Source organism: Miniopterus natalensis, chromosome 17 (genome assembly GCF_054644295.1).
Source record: "Miniopterus natalensis isolate mMinNat1 chromosome 17, mMinNat1.hap1, whole genome shotgun sequence".
Classification (NCBI taxonomy): Eukaryota; Metazoa; Chordata; class Mammalia; order Chiroptera; family Miniopteridae; genus Miniopterus; species Miniopterus natalensis.
Window position 1 is genome coordinate 9,136,033 of NC_142097.1, and position 18,758 is coordinate 9,154,790.

Sequence of the window (18,758 nt, forward strand, 5' to 3'; positions counted from 1 at the left end):
GAGCAGAAATGTGGGTTAGAGGGGAAGTGATGAGCTAGGTGGTACACCCCAAGGTGGACGTGCCTGAGGGCCCTCTGGGTGACAGTGCCCAAGGCGGGGCTGCCTGGTGTGTTTGGAGCCCGGGGGAGAGGTCAGGGCTCCCTGCATCACTGCCCAGTGGGCAGCAGGGGGACCCTATCGAGGTGCCTACTTCCCGCCCAGTCGGAATAAAGAAGCTCTGGCGACCAGGGCTGACCACAGAGCAACCTCGCAGCAGGATGCGTTCTGGGAGGAGCTTTGAGGCCTGTGGGGAAGGGGAAGGAAGGGGAGGGGACAGAGCCCGGCCTCTTCAACACTGGGCTTTTCTCTACAGATCTGTAGACTGCAGCTGAGACTGAAAACACCAGTCTGGGCTCCTCTAAGACATCAGGTTCCCTGGGGCTGGCTGCCTCCCTGGGCCGGACTGTGGAAAGTCAATCAGCTGAAAGAATTTGGGGAGCTGAGCTGCAGCAGCTGAGCCGAGGTAGGTGCTGGCTGGGGTGGGGTCTCCAAGGAGGGAGCAGAAGAGGCAGAGCGGAGCAGAGCAGGGGTGCCTGGAGGAGGGATGCTGGAAGGGGATTCTGTGAAGGGCTGAGACACCCCTGCTCTAGTGAACACCAGGCCCAGCCTTTGTGAGAGGGTTACTCAGATCTGGTGGCTACTAGGACCATGCAACCAAATTAAGATTGTTCGGCTCATTTTCCCAAGAAGAAAGGACACAGGACCCTGTGAGAAGACCTCTGCTTTCTTCTCCAAATCTTGCAAATGCCAATAATAATTTAAGACTAATTCTACATGCTCTGTGCTGTAGAGCACACTCAGCATCCCACTGAATTTTCATGAGCAATTGGAGGTAGACTGGACATGTGTTTTAATGCCCATTTTATAGGTCAGGAGACTAAGGCTTAGAGAGATGAAGCAACTTGCCAAAGATTACAGAATAGGTAAGCAACTCAGAATGGACCTTCTGGGTCCCCCTCTGTACCCCTTCTGGGACCCTTTGTGCCCTTCCCTCTTCTGGGGAATTTGGAGCCAGTGAGGCCAGTGTGGCCTTTCTCTTCACACTCATGGATCGAGCATCTTCTCCATGTGCAGCCAATGCCAGAGTCCAACCAAGGTCGGGTCTCCTTCCTGGAGAAGCTGAGTGGCTGGTGTGGGGGATTGAGACACGGCTCCGAATGACTAACAGAGAAAGTCAAATGCGCCAGAGCCCTGGGGGGTGGGGTGCGAAGGCAGGAAGAGATGCTGGGGGTGGGATCAACAAGGGCTCGGCAGAAAGTGCACCTGACTCTTGAGGGAGGCAGACGGTTTGGGTGCAAACGCGAGGCAAAGTGTGCAAACCCATGGAGCAGGAAAGTGGGCATGAAAGTTGGTATTCAAGGAAAGAACAGCTAGAGATTTGATTTGGCCACTAAGGTGTAGAATTTATGGAAGGCTTATATGCTTGAGCCCATTGGTTTCTTTATTTGGCTCTAAGTGGTTTTTGAATATAAGTAGGTGTTACTAGGTCTCCTTTAAAGTTAGGGAAACTGAGGCACAAAGGTTTTAAACAACTAGGCCAAGCGGCCATAGCAACAAAGAGGGTCGAATGGAGGCAGCCCAGCACCAATGCTACCTGCCAGGGCACTTGCCACACAGCCTGCACGCACCCCCGTTATCTCCTAGAGATGTGTGTCCTGGACTGACACGGTGAACGGGAATGCCAGGCTGCCATCATCACCGTCTCGTCCCATCCCCGAGGCTTCCCGGTCTGCGTGCAAGGCTCCCTACCCTTGGGAACAATGCTCTCCCCTCACCCCCAGACTGCCTTTCCAACATCCAGGTGTTTCCTTCCCAGCTATTGGCAGACACGGAGCAGGAAATGGGCTGCCCCATCCACAGGGGACAGCCACAAGGAGCAGGGCAGTCCCCTCCCTGCCCCCTCAGGATCTGAAAGCCCAAGCTGGCTTCTTGGGGTGAGTGGTGAGGGGCAATGAAACCCTCTCACAGCTCCAAGATCTGCATTTCTGCTTCCTTCTCCCCTGCTGCGAGTCAACTAATCACACTCTCTAAACCAGAGAGCAGGGTGTGTTGTCTGGCGAGCATGCCTGTCTCCACAGGGACAAAGGGCAGAGTTCTGGAAATAGCCTCTGCCCTGAACCCCTGCGGGTGTGGAGCAGCAGCGGTGGGAGGAGAGGAAAGTGGACTGGCATGGGCAGCAGGGAAGTGGCAGGCTCAGGAGGTCGCTTCTCTCTGTGCCAAGAGTGGTGGGCAGAGGACATGGGGAGGCCCAGGGGCAGTCCTGGGAAATGCATGTCTTTTTTCCCAGATTTTAATCCAGAAGGGGTGGCCACAGGGAGGCCTGGGTGGTGGTTCCTCTGTCTGAACAGCCTGCCCTAGGAGCTAGCAATGAGGGTTTGGGGCGCTGGGGTATGCGGGGGACCGTCAGAACCTGGGACCGTCCTTGTGAAGCACTGACCCCAAGCCAGGCCTCTTCACCCTGAACCCGGCTGCTTCAGTCCTTCCTCTAGTCCAGCTGGAAGCCTTCCCATGTTCCCTTGCATGCACTGTGGACAGAGACAGCTGCGAATGCACTGCGGTCGGCTTCTCACTGCTGCGTCCCACAGCCCCGCCTCTGTGGTTCTGTGGACAGTCCTGGGGCCTACTTTACCCTAAGGCACGGACCAGCTGTGTGTTTGCACCTGCCCCGAGGACTGTTCCTTGTGAATGGTCTGTATTTAAGGAGATGTGCCCTCTAAATCTCAGTTCATTCCTTCACTCATTCATTCACTCATTCTCTTGGTCTCTGGTCCCATCCCTCTGTCAAGAACAATGAAGGGTCTAAGATTTTTACCTTACTTGTAACTAACAAGTTAGCTTGCCACAGTTTTAAAGACATTGGCAGAAAACACAAAACTCCAGGGTCAGAGACAAAGGACTTTATTACTCACGGCAGAACCAGAAGCTCGAGTGTCATGTTTTTTGGTTCCCTTGCTTGCCAAGCCCCACAGGGACAGCACGGAGGTGGAGCCAGTGGATGCTGTGTGACAACCAAAGAACCCTGAGCTTAGGAAACCCAGTTTTCACAATGGGCTGCCAGCAAATCTTTGTCTCCGTTACACTGAATGGCAAATAAAGCTGCCTTTTGCCCTGGGGGGAGACACTGTCTCTCTCTTTCCAAAGCTTTTCATGTCACCAACTTTCTTGAAGAGATGATCTGAAACAAAGCTCACAAGATGTGCGGAAACCCTTGGAGAATCATCTGTCAAAACCCCCCTACCGCCCCCTCGCTGTTGCCCCCAGCTGCACCGTCCCTTGAAGACCTCAGGAACCTCCCACCTTAGTGCTTGACTGGCTACTCCTTTCGCCTGGGACATGTTTCCTGCAGCTAGCACCTGGCTTGCTCTCTTCCTCCTGCAGCTTTCTACTCAGATGTCACCTCTTCAGTGAGACCTCCTTGATTGCCCTTTTAAAAACCACACCCCAACTGTGGAACCCCACATTCTCCTTCCCAGTCTCATTCTTACAGCACATTCACCATCTAATATTCAATTTAATTACTGAGCTGTCTGAACCCTCCATTGTCACTATATACCCACTAGAGTACAACCTTTATGAGAACAATTATCTTTGTCTATTTTAAGGTATTGCCATATCCCCAGGGCATAGAACAGTGTCTGAGCTATAGAAAGGGCTCAGTAAATATTCAATGAATGAATGAATCTATCCCTCTATTCATTGATTTGATCTTCAATTGAAGAAAAGTTTTCCTACCTTGTGTCTGTAGGACAGTGTCCATCACATAGTAAGGCTCAATAATTATTGAACAAATGAAACAATGAATGAATGCTGTGGGCAGTGTAGAGCGAGAGGCCACAGTACAGTGACCATGGGGCTTCTCCCAGGTGGCTGGGATTCGCCCCTTGGCCACTTCCCCTGTGCCTATGCCAGGTGCTGGAATCTTCCCGACTGCTGGCAGAGGCTGGTGTGTTTCTTTCCTGTGATGTCACATTCTGGCTGTGACTGGGGGGACAGGGAGACGGCAGGGCCTGTGAGCTGAGCTCTGACGTGCTATTTATTTGGTCAGTGGCCCTAAAGCAGCAGTCGGACGTTGCAGCCAGGTTGTCCAAGATGGGGCCTGAGAGAGATCCCCAAGCGCGGGTGGCAGAGGTGCCCACCATGTGAGTGTGGCAGAGCACAATGTCCTCGCTACTGTGTCTGAGTCTGGGTCCCCTCCTGTGGGACCGCTGGCTCCTTTGCCAGTGTTCTGAGTGTCAACATACTCTCTGTTTCCTGTGCCACCTGTCCTACCAGCCGTGCCCAACAGACTTGGTTCTGCTCCCTAGCCTGAGAGTAGCTTGGGGACAGTGACACTGTCTTGTCTTCATATGAGTGCCTGACAGTTGTTCATTCAACAATGTTTATCAAGGGCCTTCTATGTGGTATAAACCATGTGGGGTAATGGGCACACAGCAGTGGACCTAACAGAGTCCTGCCCTCGTGGAGCTTGCATTTTAGCGGGGCAACCAGACAATTAACAGACTCAACACCACGTGTCAGGCGCTATGGAGAAGTGGAGAGTGCCCCATAATGTATGTCAGATGGCTTGATGGGCACCATGGCACCTGAGCCCAGTTCACATCGGGCATGCTGTAACGAACTCTTGTCTCTGAGAACTAGGGCTTGAGCCACACACAGTATGGCTCGTGGGTTTCAGGCTTGTCTGCCTCCCAGAGCCCAGCAGGGATGGTGGGAAAGGCTACAGGCAAGGTGACAGTGGTGGAGGCAGTGCAAAGGCCCTGGGGGCACGTGGCCCTGCTACAGGGGCAGCAGCAGTTCAGTGCTCGGGATGGTTGCCCTGAGCCTGCTGTTGCCAGATCTTTCAGCAACTCCTTTTAAGTAAAATCTGGGAATCCTGATTTTTATGTGAAATATAATTTTTAAATGGGGAAGGGACTGGCGGACCAGAGGAGGGGTGAGAAGGACACTTGCTTCTCGCTGTAAGTCACTTCTACCTTTTAGATGTCTACCACAGGCATGGGTTTTAATGCAAAAAGTGAATTTTAACAATATACTAAGCAGAGCGCTCTGTGGTTTCCAGGTGTGAATCTGAGAAATGGGTATGTTACCACATGGTGTCTGTGAGAGCCAATGTGCATGTCATGTGCTGGGAGTGTGACTTCGGTCATTAAGAAGTCACAGGCTGATAGCATCCCACCTCCTAAGGGCAAGGACTGTGTCTCAATTATTTATCTCCACACTCTCGGGCCCTGCACAATTTCCGCCATATGGATGGTGTTCCAGGGATGCTCTTTGATTGACTCAGCAACCTCGGTCACTCAAAACTCCACCAGGAACTTGGAAGGGACCCAGAGGGCCTCTGAGCAGCCCAATACATGTTCCAAGTCTGTGGATGGAAGTTGCATGCTCTTTGCATAGATCAGTTTCTCGGGCTTTGTTTTGCACAAGACAAGCCCCTGTGCTCCTCTGGCTTCCCAGCCTCCCACAAATGGGTGACTGGGGGGAATAGCCGACGACTCAGGCAGGGCTGTGGCCAACACAGAGGGGCCTGTGTGCAAATTAGGAAGGAGCATCCCCTCCGAGCAGACAAATTACAGCAAGCACCTCTTTGGACAGATGAATTACAAAACCTCGCCCTTCCTGACTGGGCGAGTTACCAAAAGGCCAGTGAGGGGGCTGGACAGCAGCCCCATTTACAGTGAGGTGAAGGCGCAGCTGAAACAGGGATCATACATGAGACGTCAGAAAGTCGGAGCCACAGTGTAGGATGGAGGCTTCCTTTACCCACCAGCAGCTCCTGAGGCCTTCTCCGTGGTACCCGGTGTTGCCTGCAATCGGCTCCTATAAGCTTCATTGACAGGCACCGTTTGGGTGCGTAAACGGGCAGGCTTTGTTTCCTAAGCACCTCATGTCATGCTGGAGTGAAGACAAATGAGATATTGATGCATTTTGAGAATGACCTGGGTTCTGCTTGTCCCCATTTCCTGCCTGGGTGCAAGCTTGTCCTCGGAGGGCCCTGCCCCACACGGGTGTGTCAGCAGCCCCAAAGGACAGGAAACAGAGGTGCCCTGGGGGGAGCAAAGGGGCTCAACAAAGTATCCCCAGCAGCTGCACAAATATATAAACACTGAATAAATGCTTGGCAAATGGATGAGTGAGCCACAGAATGAAGAGAAGAATGAATAAGGAGTCTTTCCGACAGTGATTATTTAAACTTCTTAAAGTTTTACTTTCAGTGAAAAATCAGCCCAGACAACCCCCAAATTTACACAGTAAATCCAGAAAGTACACTCCCCTTTCAATCTATATCTTTGTGATTTCTTTTCCTTCTAGGCTGTCTGATGTTCATGATTAGCCTATTCTATCTGGACAGCAGTTCGCCGGTGTGTTCATTTTATTTCACTAGGGCAGAGGGTGATCGGAGAGGTTGTGGGGAAGGGGTGCAGACGGCAGGGGAGGTGGCCCTGATTGCACACCCCGGGTTGAGCTCTAGCCCTGGATTCATCATTCATTGGGCATGTGACTTTTGGCAAGACACTTCATGTTCATTCATTCATCACACATTTCTCTAAAATGTATATTTATCATCTACTGGATGTCAACAGTGCCCTCGGTGCAGGGAAGAAGACACGTCAGGACCCAGTGTTTGTGGCGCTCACATTCTAATGAGCAGCCAAGAAAACGGAAACACAGGAAAATTTCTGATGCTGATGCCCGCTATGAATAAACTTGAAGAGCATGCTAGAGTAAGACTGGGAGGGCTGCTTTAGGCAGCTTGTCAGGAAAGTCCTCTCTAAAGGAGTGGCATTAAAAATAAGACCTGCCCGGCCAGGTGTGGCTCAGCGGTTGAGCATCAACCTAGGATCCAGGAGATCGGGGTTCGATTTCCGGTCAGGGCACATGCCCAGGTTGCGGTCTAGGTAGCCGATCAATGACTCTCTCATCATTGATGTTTCTATCTCTCTCCCCCTCCTTTCCTCTCTCTGAAGTCAATAAAGGTATGTTTAAAAAAATAAAAATAAGACCTGAATGTTGAGAAGGAGACAGCTGTGGGGAAGCTGGGGAAAGCTGTTCCAGGCAGAGGTGTGCAAAGGCCCTGAGGTAGGATGGAGCTTGAGAAGTTGGAGCAGCACAAAGAGCCATGAGGTGAGACCCTGGTGAGCCAGAGGGAGAGGGGGGTGGGATGAGGCTGGAGAGGTGCCCTGGGCGAGGCAAGATGTAGGCAGGATGAGGAGTGTGGCGTTTACTATAAGATCTAAGAGAAGCCATTGGAGGGCTTTAATCAGGGCCTGGGTTGTAGGGGGCAGGAGTGGAAGCTGGGAGACGCAGTTGGGACAGTGCCACAGTCTGAGCAAGAGATGACAGTGGCTTGGACCCAGTGGGGGCAGAGGAGTTGGAGCACAGGTTATTAAGATGATTCTTCACAACCACACGGCTAGTAGACGGGACCTGAGAACCGACTTCTGGGTCACACTTGGGAAGGTTCCCTTGGCCTCCCTCCAGCACTGGATTTAGAGTCAGGACCCCGATCTGTCCTGTCACCACTGCCTGGCCCCCTGGGTGCTGGCTCTGACCACACCGTGTTGCCATTTCCCAGCTCCTCTCCCCAGGCTGGGAACACCCCAAGACCAGCCATAATCTTTCACTCACAGTCGAATTTTTATGTTTGAATTTTCATAGTTCATTCAGATTTCAATGTCTACTCTCACCACAAAAACATGCCACAGAGCATTTTTAGAGGAAACAAAAGGCATGAATGTTTGCACATCCCTCTTTAGAGCAGGGCTTGGGGTCCCTGATCTCCGTGCCAAGCCCTTTACCAAACACTGTCATGAAGTAGTCTGACATTCTCTCTGGCGCCTGTGGGCGTCCAGCTCACAAACAAGGCAGAGGCTGCCGCTCAAAGAGGCAAGCGACGGGCCCCACAGCTGAGGGTGGACGAGCCGGACTTGAACCCGGTTCTTCAGACCCCAGTAGGTCAGGGTCAGCCTCACAGCTCAGCATCCCAGGTGCCCAGCAAGGGAGAGAAGAGCATTTATTTTAATGGTTTTATCCGTTTTTCTTTTTTTCATTTTAAATCCTCACCCGAGGACATGTTTTATTGATTTTAGAGACAGAGGAAGGGGGGGCGAGAGAGAGAGAGAGAGAGAGAGAGAAACATGGATCAGTTGCCTCCCACACACACCCCAACCGGGGATCAAACCTGCAACCCAGGTATGTGTCCTGACTAGGAATCGAACCCACAGCCTTTTGGTGCCCGGGACGACACTCCAACCAGCTGAGCCACCGGCCGGGGCAGTGTTATCGGCTTTCCGCCTGATGCTAAGTTACACAGAGCTCAGTGCAACGGCCGAGTTCTTAGGCTGGACAGTGGGCTCCCAGGTGTCCAATTCATTGTTATGTTTCGCAGCTTAATAGGTCAGCTCCCTCTTTTCCCTGCCATCTGTTACATAATAAAACTAAAGTCAAACCTACTTCATATTAAGAAATCAGAAGATGTAGAAATGTATTAAAACAAAAATTACTTGTAACCCCAGTCCCTACAAATAAGTGATGTCACATTTTTTTTTTTTTTTAGTAGTTTAGTGTGTATCACTAAACAATTAGGGACTCTTACACACACACAGATAAGTAGGAGTAAACCTGGGGAAATCGGAATGAAACTGTATTGGTGTCAATATTTTGGTTATGATGATGATTTTTTTACCAGAGTTTCATAAGATGTCACCACTGAGGGGCAGGGCGGAAAGGATACCAGGATCTCTCTGTTGTAGTTCTTATAACTGCCTATGAATCTATAATTATCTCAAAATTTAAAGTTTAATTTTAAAAGATAGCAGCTCTTTTTAAAAAAACGTAACCGCAATACTATGCCCTTCCTTCCCCCACTCCCAAATTTCGGTAGTGTCCGGATTCTCAGTTGCCTCTAATGTAGTAGTTTTTTGCAACGGTTTGAATTGAGATCCAGACAAAGTTCACATTTTCACTCGGTTGGTAATGTCTCTGGTCAGTCCCTGTTCACCTACAGGCCCCTCCTCGATTTTTCTTCCTGTGTCCCCTCACCTCCAACCCCCCATCTTCCTTGCCATTTACGTGGTAAAGAAAACAGGGTGTGTGTGTAGTTTCTGAGACTCTGGATCACACCCTGGTAGTCTGCGTCACCCTGTTCTGTATTTCCTACAAACCGGTCCTTGGGTACAGAGGCTTAAAATGGCAATAAAGGGTGCATGTTGAACTACCAGCCACCCGCCTGCCCTGGCCTCGGGCGTCTTCCCAGAGGCGGCTAGCGCCCTGTGTGTATTTGGTTGTCCAAAGCTTAGAGACCACCATGGAATGAGCTCCCCTTTGTTTCTTTCTTTTCTTTTATCTTTTCGGTAAATTCTAGAGTCTGGTAAAAACTGAACATATAAGCATGTGATGCCATTTACAAAGTAAGGTGTGGGCTTCTCTTTTTAAAAAACACTTTACTTTTTAAATTTTTTAACTCACATACAGTAAAATTGACTACTTTTGTTGTACAGTTCCATGAGTTTAGGCAGATTTCACCACGAGCAGGATACGGAGCAGCCCCATCACCCCAAAAGCTCCCTCTTGCCCCTCTGTAGTCAGCCCCTCTCCTTACCCCAACCCCTTACGACCACTGGTCTATTTCCTGACCCTATAATTTTTCGTTTTCTAGACTGTCATATAAATGGGAACATATAGCAGGGAGACTTTTGAGTCTGGCTTTTTTTACAGTGTCACTGAGACTCACACCTGGCTGCGTGTCCACAGTTCATCTCCTTTTACTGCGAGGGCTGCACCGCGTGGATGTGTCCTGGGTCGCGCACCCACTCGCCCGCTGTTTCCGCGTGGGCAGCTCTGAGTAGAGCTGCTGCACCTACCCGTGAACAGGATCTTGTGCGAACATAAGCTTTTATTTCTCTAGAGGAAACAGTGAAGAGCGGGATTGCAGGATCGTATAGTAAGTGACGTTTAAGTTCAGGAGAAACTGCCAAACTGTTTCCCAGAGTGGCTGTGGCCTCTGGCACTGTCGCCGGCATGTCCAGGAGGTGGAGCCCCCTCCCCGAGCTCTGCCTTGTCTGCTTTTGGTCTCGGTCATTCCATTGGGTGTATTGTGGTATCTCGTGGCTTTAATCTGCGTTTCCCTAATGGCTATTAACATGCATTCATTTTCTTGTGCTTCTTTGCCATTCACATATCGCCTTGCTGTTGTTAATCATCACCTGAGGACATTTTTTCCATTGCTTTTCAGAGAGAGTGGGAGGGAGGGAGGTGGGGGAGAGAAAGAGAGAGAGGGAAACATCAATGTGAGAGACCCATCGACTGGTTGCCTCCAGCACGTGCCCTGACCAGGGGTGTGGGAGTGAACCCACAACCCAGGTACATATCTTTGACCAGGAATTGACCTTGCGACCCTTTGGTCCTCAAGCCGACAGTCTAACCACTTAGCAACACTGCCCAGGGCCACATATCTTTTTTGATGAACAATCTGTTTAAATATTTTGCCATTGGGGGTATTGTTAGCATTCTTACTCTTGGGTTTTCAGAGTTTTTTTAATATATTTTGGATACAAGTTCTTTGTCAGATATGTGATTGGAAAAGATTTTTTTCCAAGTCTGTACTTTTTCTTTTCATTTTCTTAAAGATATCTTTCACAAAGCCAGAGGTTTTCATTTTGGTGCAGTCCAATTTATCAATTTCTCTTTTATGGATCATGTTTTTGGTATTGTATCTAAGAACTCTTTTCCTTACCCAAGGTCACAAAGACTTTTTCCTGTGGTTTCCTCTTCAAGTTTATGGTTTTACATTTTACATTCATCTTCTTGGACATTTACACCATGGAATACTATGGAGCTATAAAAAACAAACAAACAAAGCATCCCCTACTCTTTGGGACAACACGGTGGGACCTGGAGAGGATTATGCTAAGAGAAATAAGCCAGTCAGAGAAAGACAAATATCACATGATCTCACTCATATGCGGAATCTAATAAACAAAATAAACCAATGAACAAAATATATCCAAGGACATAGAAGCATGGGTCAGACTGAGGGATCTCAGAGGGAAGGCGGGGGTGAGGGAGGGGGTGGGAGATTAACCTAAGAAATTATATACATATATGCATAACCCATGGACACAAACAATAGTGTGATGAAGGCCTGGAGAGGAGGGAGGGTGCGGGGTGGAGGGGATCAATGGGGAAAAGGGGGAACACTGGTAATACTTTAAAAAATAAAGATAAATTAAAACTTTTTTTTTAAAGTGTGCAATTCGGTGACATTAAGAACATTCACAGTGTTGTGCAAACATCACCACTATCCATTTCTAGAACGCTTTCATCACAAGCAGAAACTACTCATTCAACAGTAACTGCCCATTTCTCCCTCCCCCAAGGCCCCAGTCACCTCTATTATACTTTCTGTCTCTGTGAGCTGACCTATTCAAGTGCAGTCATATAATATTCGTCACTTCGTGTCTGACCTATTTCACTTACTTTATCTCAAGGTTGCTTTACATTGTAGCCTGATATCAGGATTTCTTCTTTTTTAAGGCCGAATGATTCCTCACTGTGTACATATTCGCACTTTGCTCATTCACTCATCTGTTGACGCGTATTTGCAGTGTTTCCATCCTTTGGCTGTTGTGAATCCTGCTGCTGCGAACATTGGGCACTGACCCGGGAGTGGCATTGCCCGGCCGCGTGCTAACCCGCGCGCAGTTCTTGGAGGCACTGCCAGCCTCGGTCCCAACTGTCCCACCCGCCGGCGCGCCAGGGCTCTAATCTCCCCGCTTCCTCCCAATACTGGCTGTTTCTTACTGCTTTTCTTTTTAAAATAGCTATCCCGAGGGGTATGGAGTGCTTCATCTATTTTGAAAACTATCTTTATTAGATTTGGGTGCCAAGGATGAGCTGGCTTTTTCAGAGAACCTTTCCTTCCTTCTCGATGCTCTGGGACCTGTGTGATACACAACACAGGACATTTCTTCCCTTTGCAGGTGTGAGAGTCTGTACCGGAGGGACTCTGGGGGCCAGACGCCACATCTTAGGAGCTGCCTCCTTGGCACCGCCTGCTGTCTCCTCGGTGGTTACTAACACAAGCGGTCTTCTAACTCTTCCAGAGACTTTTGAATCATATTTATTTTCCTAGAAAACTGTGTGTGATATTGAAGGCTCAGATTTTCTCTTTTTTTTTTTGCTAATATATATATATTAATACTCCTAATATTGTCTCTTTATTTTCTCCCTCTAGATTGGCTTTCCCAGTTGTGTGTGTATATGTTTAAAAATATGTTTTCTTCAAAGAACAAGCTCTGGAATCCATTCAGAGTTCCTCTGCTTCTCAGCTGCAGAGTTTGTTGCTCTCTCTGGGAAGCAGAACTTGGGAGCCCCTCCCACCAGGTCACAGCCGAGCAGCCCGGGTCATGATTGAGGGTCTGGGCCCTAGAGCCAGATGCTCTGAGTTCAAAAGCTCACTCATTTACTTACTAGCTATTTGACCTTGACAAGTTATTTAAGCTCTCTGTGCTTCAATTTCCCCATCTGTAGATAGAGGGAAAACAGTACTTACCACATGAGGTTAATATTAATATTAAAGAGCTGACAGTTCTTAAGTGCTTGGAGGAGTGCCTGGCACAGAGCAAGCACTGCAGACGCGTTTCTTAACTAAATCTCGACTTCCCTCCTGTGTGCTAGAAGCCCAGGTCCCCTGGGAGCCTCTGCGTTCCCCAAATACATGTTCTGCGCCTTCCTACCACTTAACACTCGCTGCCTCTTGTTTTGCAGAATCACCTCTGTGCAGAAAACCCCCACTTTACTTTCCATTCTGCTGCCTGAGACAACCACATCCTCACACACCCGGCCCCCATGGAGAGTTCAGGTCAGTGCGGTCGGGGGACAGGGGTCTGGTGCACCTGCTGCATCATGGGAAAGACCCCCTGGTAGGTGAGACTGCCCAGGGCTGGCAGGACCACCTCCGCCCAGCCGGGCTGTGAGACCCCAACTCAGCTGCCCAAACATGAGAACGTGTTGAGAGACGGACATCCACATGCTTGTAGGAGCCTCAGCTGTTTGCAGGTCACTGAGTTGGACATTGGGAATGATGACAATATTAGCCAAGACTTATTACCAAAAACTTGCATTTATTTAACAAAAACCCCTATAGAGTTTATAGTATGTCAAGTAGTAGTGAAAGCACAACAAATATTAACTCAGTCGTTTTAAAGATAGATATTATCCTTACTCCCATTTTACAGAAGGGGAAAGTGAGACACAGGGAGGACAGGTATTGTTCCCAAGGTGACATAGATACTGTGTGGTTAAACCAGGATTTGAACCCAGAGACCTGGCTCCAGCATCCTGCTCTTAGTGGTTTCACGGTGGATGGCCTCATGCAAACGTCAGAAGGATTCTGTGAGGTAGGGATATCAGTGAGATTTTCCTTATTTTACTGAAAGGGAAACTGATGCTCAAGAGAGGTCAGGTAATTTGATCAAAGCCACATAGCTAGTAAGTGGCAGAGTCAGGACTGGAACCCAGATCTGGCTGATTCCAAAACCCAGACTCTTTTCCTATAACAACCTGGGACAAGGGGAGATGACTCTTCCCCTAAGATATCTATTAACCAGTGGTCACCCAGCAACTCTGAGTATTCCTCAGGTCACCAGGCATGGACTCCAGTGCCCTTGAGGATCCCTGTCTTGGGGAAGGTGAGGGGACACCCCAAGGCAGGCACAGCGACCAAGTTATTATCACCTAAGAAACACACACTTTCCACACCCGCTCACCGCCAGGGAGCATGGCACAGTCACAAGATCCCGCTGAGTCAGGCCAGCCCAGTGAGCCCCGGTGGGCAATATTCTGCATCACCTTCGACCAGAACGGGGTTCGCTAGGAAGGTAGTGGTGGGCCAGCCCTGTGTAAATCTAAATGTTTTAAAACCAGCTTACTTTGTACCCACTTTAATCATAACAGAGAACACATGCTGTGCTGATTTAGGAAGAGAGGTATACCAAAAAGGTTCTTTGGATACAGGCAATAGAAACCCGAGGGTCCCTGTAACCCTTCCATCTGAGGGGACATGCCCCCCCCCTCCACTCCTCAGCTGGAGAAAGCTGGGAAATATGAAGTTCATGATTCCACCGCCTCCCCATCCCGATGCATGGTCCTTTGTGGGTGTGCCAGCGTCCTTCACAGAGACAGAACCGGTAGGATGTGTGCACATACACAGAATGAGATCCATTATAAGGCATTGGCTCGCGTGATTCTGGAGGCTGACGATTCCTAGGATCTGCAGTTGGCAAGCTGGAGGCCCCGGGGGGGAGGGGTGTGGTATAGATCCGTCCAAAGGCCGACAGGCTCGGGACTGAGGAAGAGCCAGTGTTTCGGCTCAAGTCCAAATGCAGGGAAAGTTCTGCGGATAGGTTCTTTGCACACAGGCAATAGAAACCTGAGGGTCCCTGTAACCCTCAGGGACCCTCAGGGGGGCCCCAGCTGGAATGCAGTCGAGCAGAGGGAATTTCCTCAGGCAGCCTTTTGTTCTAGTCTGTCCTTCAACTGATTGGATGAGGCCCACCCACTTGGGGGGGTTCTCAGCTTTGTTCAGCCTGTTGATTAAAATGTTAAACTCATCTGAAACACCCTCACAGACACTCCCACAATGTCTGACCAAATGCCTGAGCATCCTGTGGCCCGATCAAGTGAACACATAAAAATTAACCATCACAAGCGGGTATGGGGTAACTTCCAAACCACAAAAACTAGCCTGGGCTTGAAAAAAATCTTAGATTTTATTAATGTCATGGCTGGGCCCAAGGAGAGTTAGAGCACTGGTGTCTATAAGGGTTACATTTCTGAACAAAGGTTGGATCTTTAGCAAAACAAGCTAATGAGCAACACAAACAAATGAACAAATAAAACAGACTTTCTCCCATCGTATTTTTTATTTATTTTATTTTATTTTTTTGAATTGCTTACTTTTGTCTTTTTTTTTTTTAATTTTGTTTTTGTTTAAAATATTGCAGGGATGGAGGAGGGCGGGTAGGAGGAGGGGGAGAGAGTAACCAAAGAATTTATATGCATATATACACAATCCCATTGTATTTTTTAAAATCACCACCACCGCTGCCACAATAACCAGGAGCATTGCCAGGGAGAAGCTACCCTGGCTCTCTGACATCATTCCTAATTTGGGAACAATTATCCTCCTTGAACTCTGAGCATCTTGTCACCTGATTCCTTCCTTGGCTAACAGATCAGTTATCCAGAACTCCAAGCTTATCACCTAATGCAGTAATTCTCACTTAGCTGTACATTAGCTTCTCCTGGGGAGTTATTTTATTTTATTTTTATTTACTTATGTGTGTTAATCCACACTCAAGGATCTGTTTCTATTGATTTTTTTTTTTTTTTTTTAGAGAGAGTGGAAGGAAGGGAGGAAGGGAGAAAGAGAGAAACATTGATGTGAGAGAGACACATCGATCGGTTCCCTCCCTCATGCAGCCCGCCTGGGGCCAGATATCAAACCTGCAACCCAGGTAATGCCCTTGACTGGGAATCAAACCCATGACACTTTGGTGCTCGGGCTGAAGTTCTAACCACTGAACCACACCAGCCAGGACACCTGGAGAGTTATTTTGAAAGTTGCTTATCAGGCCCCACCCTCAGGGAAGTGATTTAATTAGTTTGGGGCGGGCTGTGCATTGGTATTTTCTTTGAAAGCTTCCCAGGAGATTCTAACAGTGCAGCCAAGGTTTGGAACTAGGAGTGTGGGAAGAGATTTGACCCTGTCTGGGATCGCAAGGCAATGGAGAGCTGGCATTGGCAAGTCCTAGGACAGCTGTGAATGACATGAAATTGAGGACCAGACCCTGAACTATGGGGGTCCTAGCGTGTTTAGGATCCTGTCAGCCTCTCTTCTCCTTCTCTCCCTACTGTCTCTTCAGCAATAATAACACCTACCTTGGTCTGAGAGCTAGGAACTTTTATTCAGGCAACTTTATTGGGGCATTTATTTCTGCGTTCAAACTCCATGCACACATAGATAGACACATGTTCATAGTCTCACCTAGGCACACTTCTCTCTTTCCCCAGCAAGCGGGTGGATGGTCACATGCAAGAGCGCAGCATTAGAGGAAGAGCATTTGACCAAGAAAAAGCTCTGTGGCCTTGTGTAAAATCCCCTCTCCCCTCGGAGCCTCACTTCCCCATTTGTAACATGGGAGGAGAGCCTCCAAGGTCCCCCTGGGTCTGACCCGTGATGGGAGAGGCAGTAAGGGGCTCTCGGCCTGGAATCTACAAAACAGGGAGAGCAGTGTTTGTCCTGCAGAATTCAGAGGGCTCTGCTCGGAATTTAATGAGATAATAGATTAGAAAACACTTTTAAACCATGAGTCAGCCAGAGTGCTAGTTGCTGTAACAAATGACTCCACGTCGGTGGATTAACACAAATGCTTCTTTCTCCCATTGTCATCCAACCTGGGCTCCGAACAGTCTTGCAGGGACTAAGGCTTCTTCCCTCTTGTGGTGCCATCATTTTGAGATTTTTTTTTTTAAATATACCTTTATTGATTTCAGAGAGAAGAAAGGAGAGGGAGAGAGAGAGAGAGATAGAAACAGCAATGATGAGAGAGTCATTGATCGAGCCCGCAACCCGGGCATGTGCCCTGACAGGGAATCGAACCCCGATCGCCTGGATCCCAGGTTGATGCTCAGCCGCTGAGCCATGCCCGGCCGGGTGGTGCCATCATTTTGAACGTGTGTCTTCCAAGGTCACCATGGAATGGGAGAGAGAGCCAGGATAGTGCAGAGGGTTTTATGACCGGGGCTGAAAGTGGCATATGTCACTTTCACCACATTCCCTTGGCCAGAACTCAGTCACATGGCTCCTGTCTAACTCCAGGTCAGTCTATGAAATGCAGTCTTTCCAGCTCCTTGCAACAAAAATAAGATTGGTTTGATGAACCATAACATGGTCTTACCACACCCATGTAAGACTCTGGGTGTATGCTTTTCAAGTGTGATTAAAATATCAGATATTAGTAGTAATATGGACACCTAATAGCAATATCCCACATGCCTGAACGGAGTGGAGACTAATAATCATGTATTTATTGGCAGTTCAGAGTCAAAAACGTCAGACATGTATATCATATATGAACAACTCTAAGGCACTCGAAGTACAAGAAATATCTCGTTTCTTTCTTTTACTTAATCAAATCTAATCCAGCTTAAAGCTCTCATATTCCAAGAGCAGTACAAATTCCAATGTCATTTACTTGAGGGGCCTCCCCTGAACTTAAGATCTTGTGAAAAGACCAGAGCTTACAACGTCTGGGAGGTGGGGGAAGTCTGTGGTCTTTATTTCGCTGTGGCTGCAGGTCCCAGGACAGGTTGGCCAGGTTTGCATGGTCCAGGGGGAGGGAGGGAGGGGGTTCCTTTGGGGACATTCCTATGCTCCCAGGGCAAAGGTGACGCAGGAGAGCATAGCAATGTCATTCAAGGGCACAGAGTTTAGTGCTTTGCTGCCCTCGTCAGAGACCTTTGCCACCACCAGTAAGCTATGTCCCAGCGAGCCCTGCTCTCCTCCATCACCCTGGGTCCCCATCGCCCTTGTGCCCCTTGGGGAGTCCAACCCCACACTCTGGGTTGCCCCTTTCCTCTTTAACTAAAGGCTGCCGGCTTCCTCCCAAACCCTAAGACAATCTGGCTTGACAGTCTCAGTCACATGGCCAGGGCGCTCAGACTCCTGGGCTGGGGGAGGGTGTAGGTGAGTGAACCCAAGAGGGTGGGAACCAGGAGGAACCAGAGAGCCTGCGCCCCCTCACGGAGCAGCTGCTCCCAGCCTGTTGGTTGTCGATTGTCGCATGTGAGAGGAATGCATGCCCGGTGTCCGCAGACTTTCAAGAGATGCCAAAAACTCCAACCGTAATGCAAAGCCTCCTGATTTGTAAATGTTGGCAGCTCATTGAATTTTTTTAAGGCACTCCACGAGCCCAAACAAAACAGGTCTGCAAGCCAGATGTGGACCTAAGCCTACGAGTTTGTTCTGGCTGCCCAGAGACTTTTGAAAACAAAGTTTATTTGGGGCTGTCTCCCAGGGCTACTGGCAACTTCTCTATTTTTCTCTGGAAAAAAAAAAAAAACGAAACAAAAACTTAACTCCCTTTGCAAAGCCTGGGAAACTAAAGCTCTGAAGACAAAGGCTTCTCTGCCCTTCTAGTGAGGGGGCAGGGGGGGAATCACAGGAATCACAGCTGCGAGCTGGGGGGGGGAGGGAGGAAGGGCGGAAGGAGGGAGGGTTAACACCAATTAATTTTTTAATAACTCACCCTGCATAAATCTTCATGCAAGGTAGAGAAGGGTGGATGAAAGGACAGCCTGTGACCAGCCTCGCGCCAGGCTAAACTTCCTTGCCAGTTTGGGGAGACGCTACAGGGCCCGGCAGAGTGACCAGGTGGGCAACTGTGGCTGTGACAGTTGCCTGCTCGCTGCCGGCCCTCAGCCTGAAGGAGACTTAGGATCAGGCCGCGACATGATCTGGGGGACAAGTGAGAGGCAGGAACAAAGTGGAGGTTTCAGAGTTGCCCGGTGGCCCCCGAAGACTTTGCCCAAGCCCCTGCCACGCCGTGGAGGAGCCAGTCTGTGAGCACCAGGGCACAGGTGTCTTGGCCTAAACACATTTTGATTCCTGGACGGAACCTGCTGATTTTTACATTTGTAATCTCTCCTATCTGCTG

General features: G+C 49.2%; 1 protein-coding gene across 1 annotated transcript in view; it reads left to right on the forward strand.

Moving 5' to 3' along the window:
• The first annotated feature begins 346 nt into the window (after nt 1-346).
• PIK3R6 (phosphoinositide-3-kinase regulatory subunit 6) overlaps nt 347-18,758 on the forward strand; it is a 45,925-nt gene continuing 27,513 nt past the window's right edge. Inside the window, exons 1-2 of the mRNA XM_087826516.1 lie at nt 347-502; nt 12,808-12,901. Coding sequence (XP_087682642.1) covers nt 12,889-12,901 — 13 coding nt within the window. The 5' untranslated portion in view covers nt 347-502; nt 12,808-12,888. The remainder of the gene's footprint in view (nt 503-12,807; nt 12,902-18,758) is intronic.